This window comes from Typopeltis vanoorti, chromosome 12 (genome assembly GCF_054136105.1).
Source record: "Typopeltis vanoorti isolate ZY-2024b chromosome 12, IOZ_Tvanoo_1.0, whole genome shotgun sequence".
NCBI lineage: Eukaryota > Metazoa > Arthropoda > Arachnida > Uropygi > Thelyphonidae > Typopeltis > Typopeltis vanoorti.
Genome location: NC_143560.1, coordinates 36,682,677 through 36,697,351, shown reverse-complemented (window position 1 = coordinate 36,697,351; position 14,675 = coordinate 36,682,677). Strand labels below are relative to the sequence as shown.

The 14,675-nt window shown below is 36.3% G+C and overlaps 2 protein-coding genes across 5 annotated transcripts in view; one reads left to right on the top strand and one right to left on the bottom strand.

Moving 5' to 3' along the window:
* mIF3 (mitochondrial translation initiation factor 3) overlaps positions 1 to 3,904 on the bottom strand; it is a 40,805-nt gene extending 36,901 nt beyond the window's left edge. The window contains exon 1 of the mRNA XM_090401537.1: positions 3,312 to 3,904. Coding sequence (XP_090257663.1) covers positions 3,312 to 3,904 — 593 coding nt within the window. The remainder of the gene's footprint in view (positions 1 to 3,311) is intronic.
* Positions 3,905 to 3,908: 4 nt separating this feature from the next.
* The window catches only part of LOC150100698 (cardiolipin-specific deacylase, mitochondrial), a 67,379-nt gene continuing 56,612 nt past the window's right edge, over positions 3,909 to 14,675 (top strand). The window contains exons 1-2 of one of the 4 annotated variants that reach the window (XM_090402216.1): positions 3,909 to 3,979; positions 8,743 to 8,921. In XM_090402216.1, coding sequence (XP_090258342.1) covers positions 8,827 to 8,921 — 95 coding nt within the window. In that variant the 5' untranslated portion in view covers positions 3,909 to 3,979; positions 8,743 to 8,826. Of the gene's footprint in view, positions 3,980 to 4,203; positions 4,340 to 8,742; positions 8,922 to 14,675 lie in introns of those variants that run through there. The other 3 variants (XM_090402217.1, XM_090402215.1, XM_090402214.1) reach the window with 3 other exon arrangements.

The following is a 14,675-nucleotide window of genomic DNA, read 5'->3' as shown; positions in this document are numbered from 1 at the left end:
TTATGCCATTTTCTCCAATCAATGACATCCTACCATAATCATTTTTCTTCTTCTTCTTCTTCTTTTTTTTTTTTTTTGGCTGGCTAGATATTGAGAGAACTCCCTAGGATTTTTTTTGTGGCTTCATTAGCTAACTGCTGCTCACATTGAACTTTTGCTACCTTTACCAACCAAGCCATCCTTCTTGCCTATTCTTTGTATTCCTCATGGAACTGATTATCACTCCTCTTACATTGCCTCCACAATGCTTTTTTTCTCTGTACTGCATGCTTAATCACTTCATTCATTCATTTCACACCTACCTTTAACCTTCTGACCCTTGGAATACATTTAGATGTTGCTTCTATTACAGTTCTTAAATAGCCATCAAGCAGCATTCATTTCCTTTCTACCCAACTCCTCATTCATTCTACAGCTGAAAGCAGTCTCCTGAGCTTCTCATAATCACCAGCCTTTATTCCCTTTCCTCACAAACATCTTCAAATGGTTGGCAACCACCCAGGTAATCACTTCATGGTCACTGTCACCAACTAAAGGGAGAATTGACACCTCATTTATAATAACATCCTCTAATGAGATGATCAAATCCAAGGCACTCAATCCTCATGTGCTCTCTGTTACATACTGCCTGAGGTAGTCGTCCCCTCAAAAACTCATTTTCTTTACTTCTGGTTGCTATCTTGTTGTGCCAATCTATATTGCTGTAATTAAAATCACCCATAATGATCACCATTTTCCTATTTGTTTATACATTTCACTACCCTCCACATTACCAGGTCTATAGCAGCATCCAACGAAGTATTTCATTCTATTCACCTCTAATTTACACCATACTGCCTCAAAACCACTTCTACTATTCCCCCCCCCTGCATCTCTACCTTATATGAACATAACACTTTTTCTATCATCAATAGCACTCCACCTCCCTTTTTACCCTTTCTATCTTTGCCGGCCTGGTTGGCCGAGTGGTTAGCGTACCTGCTCCCCAGCCAAAAGGCTGCGGGTTCGAATCCCGCCGTGAGCATCGATGTTTGTGATTGTCAGTGAAAATAGTGGTGGTGATCGGCAGTAGATGGCGTTGGTGTAGTTGAAGGTAGTTGCGATCGGTGGAGATGGAGAGTTGTAGAGTAGGTGCCCTCCCTTGATGAGTCTTTGGACTCCCTGGAGGTGTTACATAATAATAATCTTCACAAAATAACTCATACCCTTCCATCTCTATTCCTTCAGAATGTCATCCTCATTCAACCTTGTCTCACTTATTCCAACAATTTTTGGTGAACAAACTCAATCCATGCAACCTGCATCCATACCTGAGCAACACACTGACTACCTTTCCTACCATCTTATTATCTTTTATCCTTCTCAACATCCTCCTGATATCCAATCTTATGTTTTCTTTGTTCCCAGTCAAGTTATTTGTCCCTACTACCACTGCCGACTCCTTTGCTCGCTTATTCCTCATAAAAGCCTTACTCTATTCATTTTACCTCCCAGAAAACAAACCTTGTGCATCTTCTCGTTTACCTCACTTCTAATAATTGAATCGCCCCATACAACACCACTCGTGTGCCTTTATTACCTTTTTCATACCAACATAATTTTTCTCACCTTCTTCACTCTTCCATACATATCTCTAATTTTCTTCATTTCACTCTGCATCTGCCCCATCTTCACCAACTCAGCTTTCAAATCTTGTATCCTTTTTTTTTTTACCATCATTCACTCTCACTATTTTATCGCCAGTCACACACATTTGTTCGCCGTCAACCTTGCATGCCAGCTTACCGTTAATAGCAATCTGTTTTTCAATGTCATTATTGCCTGTTTTATCGTCATTCAAACTTTCTTCTCAGTATCACTTCCACACACATACTCTAAACATTTGCACAATCTTCAACTGCCATGTCGATTATGATGCCATGTTCCCTACTCATATTTAAGCAAGCATCATGGTCAATCAGAATATTGCATTTCCTACATACCCACACTCATTCAGCCACTCTACATAAATGTCACATGATGTCCTTATTTTGCTCGATTTATTTATGTAGTGAAAAATTTCACTCGGTATTAATCACAGAAATATACAAGTCGCTAAAAATTTTATATCTATCGCATCCTCTCTTTTCTGACTATCGACTAACTGATGTAACCTATGTGAAGGAGTATTCAGATCACGGTCTGTCAATCTGTCCTCATAAGAATTCCACAGACCACTTACCACCTTGGTCACTTGCTTCTGGATCTCTCTACCACTTCCTCATTCCCAAGAAACCCAGGTGAATTTAAGTACAATAATTAATAACAGGAGAACATACAAAAGATTATTTCCACAAAATTTTCATCCTAGTATCGAGGGCATTGTGAATATCAGATTCAGCAATGAGACTGTGTGGGCTACATGTAAATTAAAGAGAGGAATGGTCTAAAGTACTTTTAGAGTGTCCTGATGATATTTTTAAACTTTTTTTTGGGGGGGGGGGGTTAAAATTTGATAGGCTGATAGTGCAACTAAAGGCCCAAACCTAAGACTATGTAATAAACTGAGAGAATATGAATCATAATGCAGAAAATAAGGAAGGTGTTTACTGAAGCAATCTGAAACAAACAAACAAAAAACAGAGAAAAGAGAAGAGACAAAAGGAATTAAAGGACTTTTTTTGACAAAAAAGATTTTTCATTGTTCTAAAGATAGTTATTTCATCATATAAATGGTGGAGATGGAGAGTTGAAAAGTAGAGTGCCCTCCCTCAATGAGTCCTTGGAGGTGTCACATAATAATAATAATATCTCTGTTGACAACATCTGAGCCACTAAGCATAATTCTGGTAGCCTGAAAAGCCATTCCAGAGCATTCAGAGTTAAGAAACAAAAGTAATATCTGGGATGATAACTATGAAAACAGACTAAGGAAATGAATCTAGCAGAGTGTAGAAAATCAGAGGTGAAGAAGCAATATAACAGATATAAAGCTGTTGAGGGGCTTATTCACAGAACAGATACCAGATGAATGTTTTTTTTTGTTGTTTTTTCTGAAAATTGTACAAATATGAAACAGTTGAAAGCAAAGGAGTTGCTTGCGTGGGTGGTAAGTGAACAGAAGACAAGATTAAATAAGGATGACAAGTGGATGGCATGAAGATTCATTTGATTCATTGTTCATGAAGGTCTGGTGATAATGCATGCTTCTCTTTATTAATTTTCACACATCGTGTAGGTTTTAAATGAGGTAATAAATTATATTTATTTTCATTTATTAAATAATTTCTTCTATTTCTCCACATTAAACAACTACTTTTATTTTTACTTACTGAAAATCTTTTTTCTTAGCAAGTAATTCTGCTTCAACTTTACTTTTAACTCCCATTATTTCATTTTCAGGTCCCATTAGCATAATAAGCTTTTTTTCATCATCTGTCTTTTTTCCTTCACTTTTCTGTTTGTCCACACTGGCTGATTTTGAACATAATCTGATTTGTATATGATTATTCATTCCAGAATGTGACAAAGTTGGAAAACGACATGTGTTATGGCATGTTAAAAGTAACCTGAAAGTAAATATTGAAGTAGCTTTCATAGGTATATAAACTTTGTTCCGATACTGACAAAGTCCACTCGCATTGGTATCACACTTGGAGGTCCTGAAATGTGGAAAGGTTTGAGAATTCACACGGTTTATATTAACGTTCTCGGGGGCCCAAAAAAAATTCTTAAGTGATCCAGTAAAAACTTGTGGAAGGATAACCCAAAAATTGTAATAACGCCACCGACAAGAATCGAGCTTACTGAAAGTCACTGTCGCTACACTAAAAAAATTACGAAGATTGTTAGGAACATGACGCTGGACCTTCCATGACAGCATCCTAAATATCATTGCCATTTTTCGTTGACTTTCAACACTCATGCAACGAAAATGGTCATAGTACCAAAAAAGCTTTTAAAGATAGTTTTCAGTTTAACTGAAAATATTCAATTTTAGGTATGTCATCCGTTTTACCACTACCTATCTCAGTGTTCAATAAAAATACTACTCCATCCATTATTTATATTATTAAAAAATAACTATTTAATTTGTAACTCTCATTCACGTTCAGAATTTGTACTTGAATGCTATATTTATACCAATATAGATGGCGTTTCTTATTCAGGGAGGGAATTTAGTGTACTGTTATGATAGAGTTCGAGTGTCTCTTTTTTTTTTTTTTGTTATTTTATATCACATTTTCCCTTGATAAAGTAGTGGTTGAGGTGAGATTGGTAGAAATATAGGGGAAAAACCATTTCTTCTGCTTTATAAATTTCATGTAAATATGGATTATCGTATTGCTGCCGCATTACCGTAAGTCTTAATTTTGTAGATTTTAAATAATACTACATCAAAATTTACTCTTTTCTCTCCACTGTGATGACGAATTCGATGGGACACTGCCAAGTTATGGGGACACGTTTAAAAAAAATGTATAAAAAAGGATTTTTCAGATAATATTCTTCAAAATGAGCTTTTATACTTTTAATTTGAACATGGATGTTACAGTGAAGCTTCTTTCGGCTTTGGCATTTCTTTCATCCCCCCCCCTTCCATAAGACAGAATTTTACGTTATTTATTTTCAGCTGTTTTCAAGGGACACCTTTCTTTCTTATTCTTGCACAACTGTTTCGCACGTGGAGATCGGAAGCAAGCTAATCGTAAACATTTTTTCGTCCCCCTTCTACGTCTTACTTATACATTCAAGAGAATAATATGGAATGATTAATTTGGCCAGCATGAAATTTTCCTGTTTCGTTGTGTGAAATGAATAGCATGGTCATTAACACTGTGGCAAAATATATGAAATACACAAAAGTTCAAAAAAAAAAAAAGCTTACTTCTAATTACAAATTTCACTACTTTGTAATATTCAGGCCCAGAGAAAACTAATAGCGGAAGAAATCTTTTGGCACTGATGCATGCTTTCCCCCCCTCTTTGTTTAATGCGGCGGGGGGAATGTATGCATAATAAATATAACATATAATAAATTTATTCTCATTGATATATAAACATGATTAATACACAGTATGCTCAAACCAAAAATGTATTATTCTTGAATGTGAACAAATATTTTGTTATTGTCCCAAGTAGATGAATTTTGCACAATTTATACATCTTACTCTGCTTTTCATTGCCCATTTTCTAAGATTGAAAGGTCACTTTCCTTTCAAAGAAATATTCCTTTATCTATGGATTATCACTTCTTATCAAGTGTTCTGCAGACCAGTTGCTAGTCTCTCACCCAAACTTGATATCTTAGACATTATAAACATTCCACCATTTTATTAGCAATGATATTGCTCTCAAGGATTAATAAACAAATACTTAAGTAATGCTATGTAGTTCACACACATGCTTTCTGAAAAATAGAAACAACATTGCCACCTAACTGTTTGGAAGCCTGAAGTGGCTAATGGCTCAGTCTTCAAATATGCAGTGTGAGTGATGATACTTCAAGGATATACCCAGTAAAGATTCAGAGCTTCCTCCATCCGATGCTATAGCAGTTAAGTGGTTCCATAGGCTTGGCACCAGATGGTGCATAGGACCAACTGGTGAACAATCTTGCTGCGATCTACACTGCCAGTTCATGGCTGGAGAGAGAGAGAGGGAAGCTAGGTGGTGGTATTGGGGGGGGGGGGGAGAACAATGCCAAGGCCATATCATATTAGCTGGATGCTCTCTGTATGGGTGACATGTATAAGAGTGTCGCTGCCTCACTCTGCTCTTTACTTAACATCTGAAACATCATTACAGTAAATTCAAATAGATATAGTGTCTTTCTGGTTAAATAAAAAATAAACCACTCTTAGAAAATCTCCAACATTTTTTTTAAAAACAAAAAAAAAGAAAAACCTTACCAGAAAATCTCTTCTACATCCATTTCACCAGCATTCATCGCATAAACACCAACTGAAATATTTTGCCAAATTGCATGCTCTATGATTCTTCCACCAAAAGGATAACATACATGCTTTCATACATTTCTCTCATCATCATATGTATCAAGGATTTAAGCCTAGCATGGCCTGTTCCGGCCTTAGAAGTCATCGTTGAATTGTTTAAGAGGACGTCCTGGTTTTCTTTTTCCTAATGGCTTGTACTTTAAGGCTTGTTTTGGTAATCTTTCTGTTTTCATTCTTTAAACGTGTTCCATCCATTTATGTTTATATTTTTTAATTTTTTTTTATTACTGGTTCTTGGTTTAATTCTTTCATAATATCTTCATTTCTTTTGTACTTATTATTATTAGTAGTAGTAGTACATCACACTTCCAGGGAATCCAAGGACTCATCTAGGGAGGGCACCTACTCTACAACTCTTCGTCTCACTACCCCACCAACCTTCATCATCTACCACCAACGCCATTTATCACCGACTACCACTACTAGTACTTTCACAGACATCCATGCTCAAAGCGAGATTCAAACTCGCAGCCTTTTGGCTGGAGAGCAGATACACTAACCACTCAGCCAACCAGGCCAATATCTTGCCAGAGGAACAATGAATAAGGGACGACCAAGACGGAGAAGATGGACTTGAGTCCGGAACAGGCCACGTGGCCTGGATAGGAAGACAATGACGACAAGTATTTCATCTCAGTTACAAGAACATTTCCAGGGAGTACAAAATGAGATGTAACACACACAAAGGCAGCGCAAAACTGAAACATGTGGATGAAAGACTATAGTCATAACTAGATGGGGTGCCCTCTATGGACACCCGTTGGTGGCCTAGAATGTAAACTGAGATCTCGAAGTATTAAGTGTTTCCAATATTTTGGGAAGATTAATGCAGCCATATTTATTCAAATTAGGCTGATTTTTAAGAGCTGCAGCAGATTCTAAAAACAATCTTTCTCTTCTAAATTTACTGTGATGGAGCATAATGGTCTTTTTCCAAATGATTCTGTGAGCTGTATCCAAAGCATGGTTTGCAAGGCCAGATTGACCATAGTCATGACTGCAGATGTATTTTTTTTATATTCTTCCATTCAGATAGTAACTGATCTTCCTAATCTGCCAACTATCTGACAACCTAGCTAGCTAGATTGATATTGTGAGTTTATTAACAAATGTTCCTAAAGATCGATTTTTTTAAATTTTATTTATTTATTATTTTTTTTTTGTGTTTAAACTTGTTGATAGCCAACTAAATAATACAATGAGACTGATTTCTGGCACAATTAAATCAATGCTCACACACTGGCTTCCAGCTCTTAGTAACATTGTTCCACCGAATCTGCGCAGGACTAAGGCTCTCTTACATGAGTATAAGAAAATCTTGGAGAACACAGCCCTACCAATACATTTAGATCTCCCAGACTTAAGTGTACGACGATTGAGATCAAGACATCCACCACTACAATTAGCCCAACTACTACTACATTCTAACTTTGACTTGAAGCAAAAGTGGCAAGAACAGTGGGAGAGCCATACAGATGACATCACAGAATTTTCTCTCAATGAATTACAAGAAAGTTTTTATGCTTGCTCACACCTCCCACGAAAATCCTGGACTCAGCTTAATAGAATACGAACTGGTCATGGTGTATGTGCGGACATGCTTTTTAAATGGGGTAAACAACCATCCCCGCATTATGATTGTGGAGCTCAGAGACAAACTGTGAACCATATTGTGACTCAGTGTTATCTCAGAGCATATTCAGGAGACAAATTGGACTTTTTAAGTGCTACACCCGAAGCTATGAACTATCTGACCAATATGGATGTAACCTTTTAATTTTATTGGTTTTTAAAATGACTTTTGACTTTTAATTTTATATGTTATTAAAGTGTATTGTACTGCATGTTTTGATATTCATGCCATATGAATAAATAAATAAATAAATAAATTTTTGTGTGTGTGTGTGTGTGTGAGTGAGTGAGATAAACACTACAAACAGGAAGAAGATTAAGCCATGGGATCTTACTCCAAGTAATAAAAAAAATCGAATGCTTATTTTGCATTATATCTTGTATTTTCTCTCATCAAACATCTAAACTGCACAGACCTGGGATATGATGGGCATTATGCTTTTTACCACAACAGTACTACATGCATATGATATTATTGTGTGCATATAATTGTTGAAATAATTAGCCATTTATTCTTTCACCTTTGTTTGGATACAGTATTTTTTTTTTTTTTTTATGTTGACTCCTACATGCAAAAATTTTAAACCTATATTAAACTAATATTGTGGTTAGGCTAAGAATTTTTTGTTTCTATTTTTAATTAACTTTTTACATAATCTGGAACCCTGTGCTAGAAACCAAACATAGAGCTTTCTCATACCACTAAAGGTCTCCAATAAGTGGGGTGGTGGTCTCACACCAAGCAATGCAATTCATCTCCAACCTAAAGACAATCGCAAGCATCCATGTGGTTGAAGGGCAGATACATAATTAGCCATCCAGGCTGGTGTTTGTCTCTGATTTGTGACATCTTCGTCATTTTTTTTTTTTTTTTAAATTTCTCCTGAAGAAGCATATTACATGGTTTATTGTTTTCTTATGGCTAATACCATGTTCCTGTGATTCTGTGACAAGAATCACTTGTTACTTTCCTTTTGAAGGAAGGATGTCTTTCCAAAAAGGAAGCAGCATTGCTTATGAAATACAATTGAAATGCTTATCAAATACAATTTATAATTTTATTTCCATAAAATTATAAAAAAAATCCAGTTTAATATGACTTTTTTCTTTTCAGATGACTTTTTCTTTTCAGATGTGGAGTTTCTTGGTTATTCATTTTATTTGACAACATGCAGGCTAATTGAAAAGATTGATCAGAATGACACATGCCAGCAAGCTTGATGCTGTTTACCGTAGTATCTTACATACCAAATTTTTTACTAAAGGATGGGGTAAACCTGAAAATATAAAACGGTAAGTTCTTTGCCGTGTATTTTTTTCATATGAAAATAAAGATGTAAATAATAGAAATAAATGCTATTATTCCTAACTTCTTTTTGAATGCATTGCTCACCCAATATCCACACTAAACTCCTGTCACCTGTAAGTTAGTTTTTAAAATCTGTTGATCATCATCCATAGACTTCTTCCATATCTGTGATTAGCATATGCTAATATTTTCCTTTTGCAAAGTTGAAACAGTTAGTGAAATCTCTTGTCCCGCTTACTGGTCATACCACATCATACATAAAAACTTCTCATTTTAAAAGTTCTATTGAAAATCTAATTGTTATTGATACTGATATCCTAGTGAACTTTGGCATCACCTCACTGTTCACTAACATTTCCTTAAATGACACCTTATTGCTTTAAAAAAAAAACGTTTTTTCTCTTGATATCATTGACTTCTTTTTCCTGTGCTATCCATTTCACTTATTTCTCTTGGAAGAACAAAAATGATAGATAGATACCTCTATGGGATCTCTTCTCTCACCCCCCTTGTCAATTTTTTATGGAAGATTGAAAAACAAGCTCTTGACTGAGCCCCTCTCAAACCTTCTATCTGGTTAAGATATGTAGATGATGTCTTTTCTATTTGGTCTCATGGCCTAGACACATTACACACTTTTCTCTGTCACCTCAACAGTCTTCACCCTAGAATCCAATTTACAATGGATAAAGGAAACTAACAATAATTCAACCTTTTTAGACACCTTGGTGGCCTGTCTACCTAATGGTAATGTATCCTTTTCAGTATGTAGGAAATCCACTCACATCAGCAGATGCATTCACAAACATTCCCATTACCCCCTCCTCAACAATATGGTGACATAAAAATTCATGGTGCCATAGAGCCTATAACCTATGTTCCAATGAAACCTCTCTTGTTTAAAGAGAGGTTTCATTGGAACATAGTCCGTGCAGTTAGCCTAGTGACTTTGCGCTTCGCAACCATATGTCTGGGAAAGGAATGTCCTGGGTTCGATTCCCGTCGCCGACGTGAGGAGCTTAAGAATCTTCCTCAGCCATAGCCAAGTTAGCTGGTCTTGGGCGTGGACAGCAGGGTTTTTCATTCCGCAAGCAGGCAAACCGGCCCTGTGAACACACACGGATCTACAGCCATAAAATACTTAACCCCCCATGAGGGGGCTCAACTCGCCCCAATGACAAGGACAGGGGAGAAAAGGGAGGAAACTCCATATGAATAAATAAAATTGGAACATAGGTTATAGGTATATTGAGTTCTACAGAGGAGGCCATCTGTAGAGCTCTATATACATCACACTTTTTTATCGCGTGTCTACAGTTCCCACAGTATCAAACAAATAATCAATGCTTCCCAATCCACAACTTTCTCTTCAGAAAGATTTTAGTAATGCTATCACCATCCCTTTTGTCCAAGGCACATCAGAAAAAATATCCAGAATTTTAAAGAAATATAATCTTTGCACCACTTTCGAGCCCCATTTAAGACCATCTATCTGTATCTGCTCCACTCAGTACTGTCAACAGGGTGTAGCATAGAGGCAGCCGCCTCACGGCATGCCGTAAAAAGGGCACTCATTCAGCCATATTGCAGTAGGCACCGTTATTGTAGCAAGTGCTGAAAGAAGTTTTTCCAAGCTTAACTGATTAAAAATTATTTGTGAATAGCAATGACCCAAGAAAGATTGGATGGTCTAGCAACTATATCGATAGAGACGGACATAGATTATGATTTAAACTTAGAAGAGCTTATCAACAGTTTTATTGTGTGGTATCCCCATAGAGAAAACAATTAATATTATTATGTAATCATTTTGCATTAATGTTTCTCTTGTAATAAAAACAAAATAGCAATTGGAGATTTTCTTATATTTTTGTCTTATAATCCATCAGGGGCAATATATAATTTTTTGCCTCAGGGCACAATCTAATCTGGCGATGGCCCTGGCTCCAGAAATGACAAATTCTCTCCTTTCTCAGTTCCAGGTGTGTATATAGAGTTCCTTGTTCTTACAAGTTGGCCTACTATAACAGACAGAAGATCAGCTACCATCTGAATGGAAGAACACAAAAAAATACATATGCAGTCATGACTATAGTCAATCTGGCCTTGCGGACATTCTTTGGATATAGCTCACAGAATCAATTCGAAAAAAGGTCATCATGCTCTATCACAGTAAATTTAGAAGAGAAAGACTGCTTTCAGAATCTGCTACTCCTCTTAAAAACAGCCTAATTTGAATAAATATGACGGCATTAATCTTCCCAAAATATTGGAAACGCTTAATACTTCGAGATCTTAGTTTACATCCTGGGCCACCAACTAGCACATGCTCTCAAAACCGTGGTAAAATACCATCCAGTCCCACAGCTTTACTGACATCCAGGGTACTCAGTATTTGGAACACTCCACTCTCCTCTTGCACCTCTAAAACTCGAACCCACCCTATCCCTCTAGAATTAAAACCTACTTCTCCAGAATGAAATACTCCAATAAAGTGTTTATTTAACAACTCTACTATGTCCTCTGCATCAGTCACTCTATTCCCATTTTTATCCCACAATGTCATTCTTCAACAATCATTTCTCCCTACTGGCCACATAGCTAAAAAATTCCCTAGGATTATCTTTGGATCTTAGTGCCAGCCTCTTCTCATATTCCAGTTTTGCCTTCCTTACCATATTAGCACTCTCTTGGCCTGACTTTTATATTCTTACATATGCAGTCATGACTATAGTCAATCTGACCTTGCAGACATTCTTTGGATATAGCTCACAGAATCAATTGGAAAAAAGGCCATCATGCTCTATCATTTAGAAGAGAAAGACTGTTTTCAGAATCTGCTACTGCTCTTAAAAATCGGCCTGATTTGAATAAATATGGCTACATTAATTTTCCCAAAATATTGGAAACACTTAATACTTCGAGATCTTAGTTTACATCCTAGGCCACCATCAGGTGTCCATAGAGGGCACCCCACCTAGTTAGGACTCTAGTCGTTTGTCCATGTGTTTCAGTTAGTTTTGTGTTGCCTTTGTGTGTGTATTACAAGTCTCATTTTGTACTACCTGACAATGTCTCTATAACTGAGATGAAATATTGAAAGCATTAAATACTACTTTTAATCTTTTCCTAGTGCTGTTTTACTCCATTAAACCTTTAACATGAATGGATTAGGCTAGTTATGATTGAACGAACAAGGAAAAAGCATATATATATATATATATATATATATATATATAAATTTGATGGAATATAACACCGAAGGAAGGAAGACCTACTATCCTGGTAGTGGGAGACCAAGAACCTATTATATGAGTTATGTCAAAGATGGATGAAGTTACCAAACAGGCTACATAACTCCACAAAACAGAAGAATACTATTGACATTCCGTGTTACCTACCAACCCATGGGATGAGGAGAGAAGAAGAAGATATAGTGCCATGTTAGATTTTGGAGGACTGGGACCATTGTTATTGAAGAGGATCCAGACTCTTCACTGAAGAGTATGAAAATATGCTATACTAATAAATTATATGATTATTGTGTGTATGTGTGTGATCTCCCTTTAAAGGTATTAAAGGGAGATCACACACACACACACACACACACACTCACTCACTCACTCACTTTGGGCCCTGTATATTCTTATGAAATGATTATCCTAACCATATGTTGATGCCATCCCATCATATAGAAAGTAGTTTATGTTAATTATGTTTGCTCACTTGCCTGTGGTGAGTAGCAGTAACCTGAGAAAAATAAATTTTTTTTTTTATCTAGTAAGAAAAATGAATATAACAAATTATATTTTCCAAAAAAAATCAATGTTCTTATGATTTATTAACTTTTTCTTGGAAGAGTTCTCACACAAAAGAAATGTCCTCCAAATAGCGATGCAGTAATCACTCCTAGTAATAACTTTAAAGAACTCCTATTGACTTATTTGGAAGAAAACATTAAAAAAATCATAGGGGTGGGGGGTCCTTGCCCAAATATATATATATTTTTTTTTCATGACAAGTATGATTTTGCATAAGTTGAGCCCTGTTAATAGGAACGAAGCACATCATAGATATAACATTCACAAGTCTGGTCACCTAGATTCCTCGAGGATTGAGGAAATAGTGGAGAGGATCCAGAGGTGAGTGACCAAAAGAGGAAGAGGTCTATCAAATGTTTTCCTAAGAATAGAACAATTTGGGGGTTGCAAAGTTTAATTGATAGGTGGAAAAGAGGAGATATAATAGAAATATATGTTACTAAAGGAGTTTTATCAGTGGTGTTCATAGTTATGCTATCTGAAAATGGGCAAGTCATACCCATTTTCAGTTTTTTTTTTAAATCATGGTGATCTTAAATCATGATGTTTATGATTCCGAAATGATAAAAGGACAAGCAGTAATGAAACTGTGTTTCCTTATTGCTTATCTTCTTGGTGCTCTTGTACAAAAGATTAAGGTCTTATTATTATTATTATTATTGCTCTTCCAGGGAGTGTTCAAGGGCTCATCAGTGTGGGCCCTTTTTAGTTAATCATACCCAAGTAACTATCATATCTTCATCTTTGAATACATTAACCAAAGACCATTCAATACATCTAATGGTAGCCTCTTTCACATACACTAACTATGTGCTTAGTGTTTTCAGGAATGACCGCAAGCTCCACCCCACTTGCCATAAGCTGCAACATCTCATTCATATTTATGCTCTATTATCACCCATGATAGTAGCTTATATGTTTCTGTCACACTCCTCCATCTCTTCCTCAAACTTTGAAGACCAGATTCCCTAAATCTGACTTCAAACATACAATTCCATAAGCTGGTTATTATATTGGTTACCTGCTGCTGGATTTTTTCACTCATCTTCCCATCGTCTTAGAACCTAGGTGACCATATTTGCACACAGTGGTTGAGATGTGATCTTATCGCAGGTTTGTAAAGTGGGAGAATAACTTTCTTTTTCTTACAAGTTGGTATTCTCTTCAGCATTGCAGCTATTCACTATGATGCCTAACCCTTAGTAGTGTGGCCCCTTTTAATTCTCTGTCCACTATTAACTACCAAGTCTTCATTGCTAGTAACAGCAAATTCCCATTAATATAATACTCTGCTTGAAGTGCAGAGTATTATATTAATTGAGATTAATTATTAATCTAAAATTCACATCCTTACACATCGAATTGTCTCTGATTAACATTTGCTCACAGAATTAGTCCGTTCAAGTCCACCTATAGAGATTCTGTATTAAATATGTTATTATTATTATTATCATTACCCAAGATCCCATGGAGTCAGACTCATCTGGGAGGTCCTTTTATCATACACACAGCTCATCATACCGTGCTTTAAACACACTTAAATTCTCTGCAGACAACACACTCTCATGCAAGGCATTCCAATCATTCATAACTCTGCATGAAAAAAACCTGCTTCTCACTCCCCTACTCATACCCCCCCTTTATACAGTTTCCATGGATGACCTCTGATTCTCCCCTGATCTCTCACTATTTTTCTGTAGAACCTCTCCCACATTGATCCTATAACAACTCCTTACTAACTTGTAGGGCTCTATCATATCTCCCCCTGTCCACCAGACTCTGCAAATTGTATCTTCTCAATCTTTCCTCATATTTAACATTCCAGAGGTTAGAAACTACCTTAGTCAGCTGCCTCTGGTTATCTAGTTATCATCTTGGTTACCTGCTGCTGCTGGATTTTTTCATTCATCTTCTCGT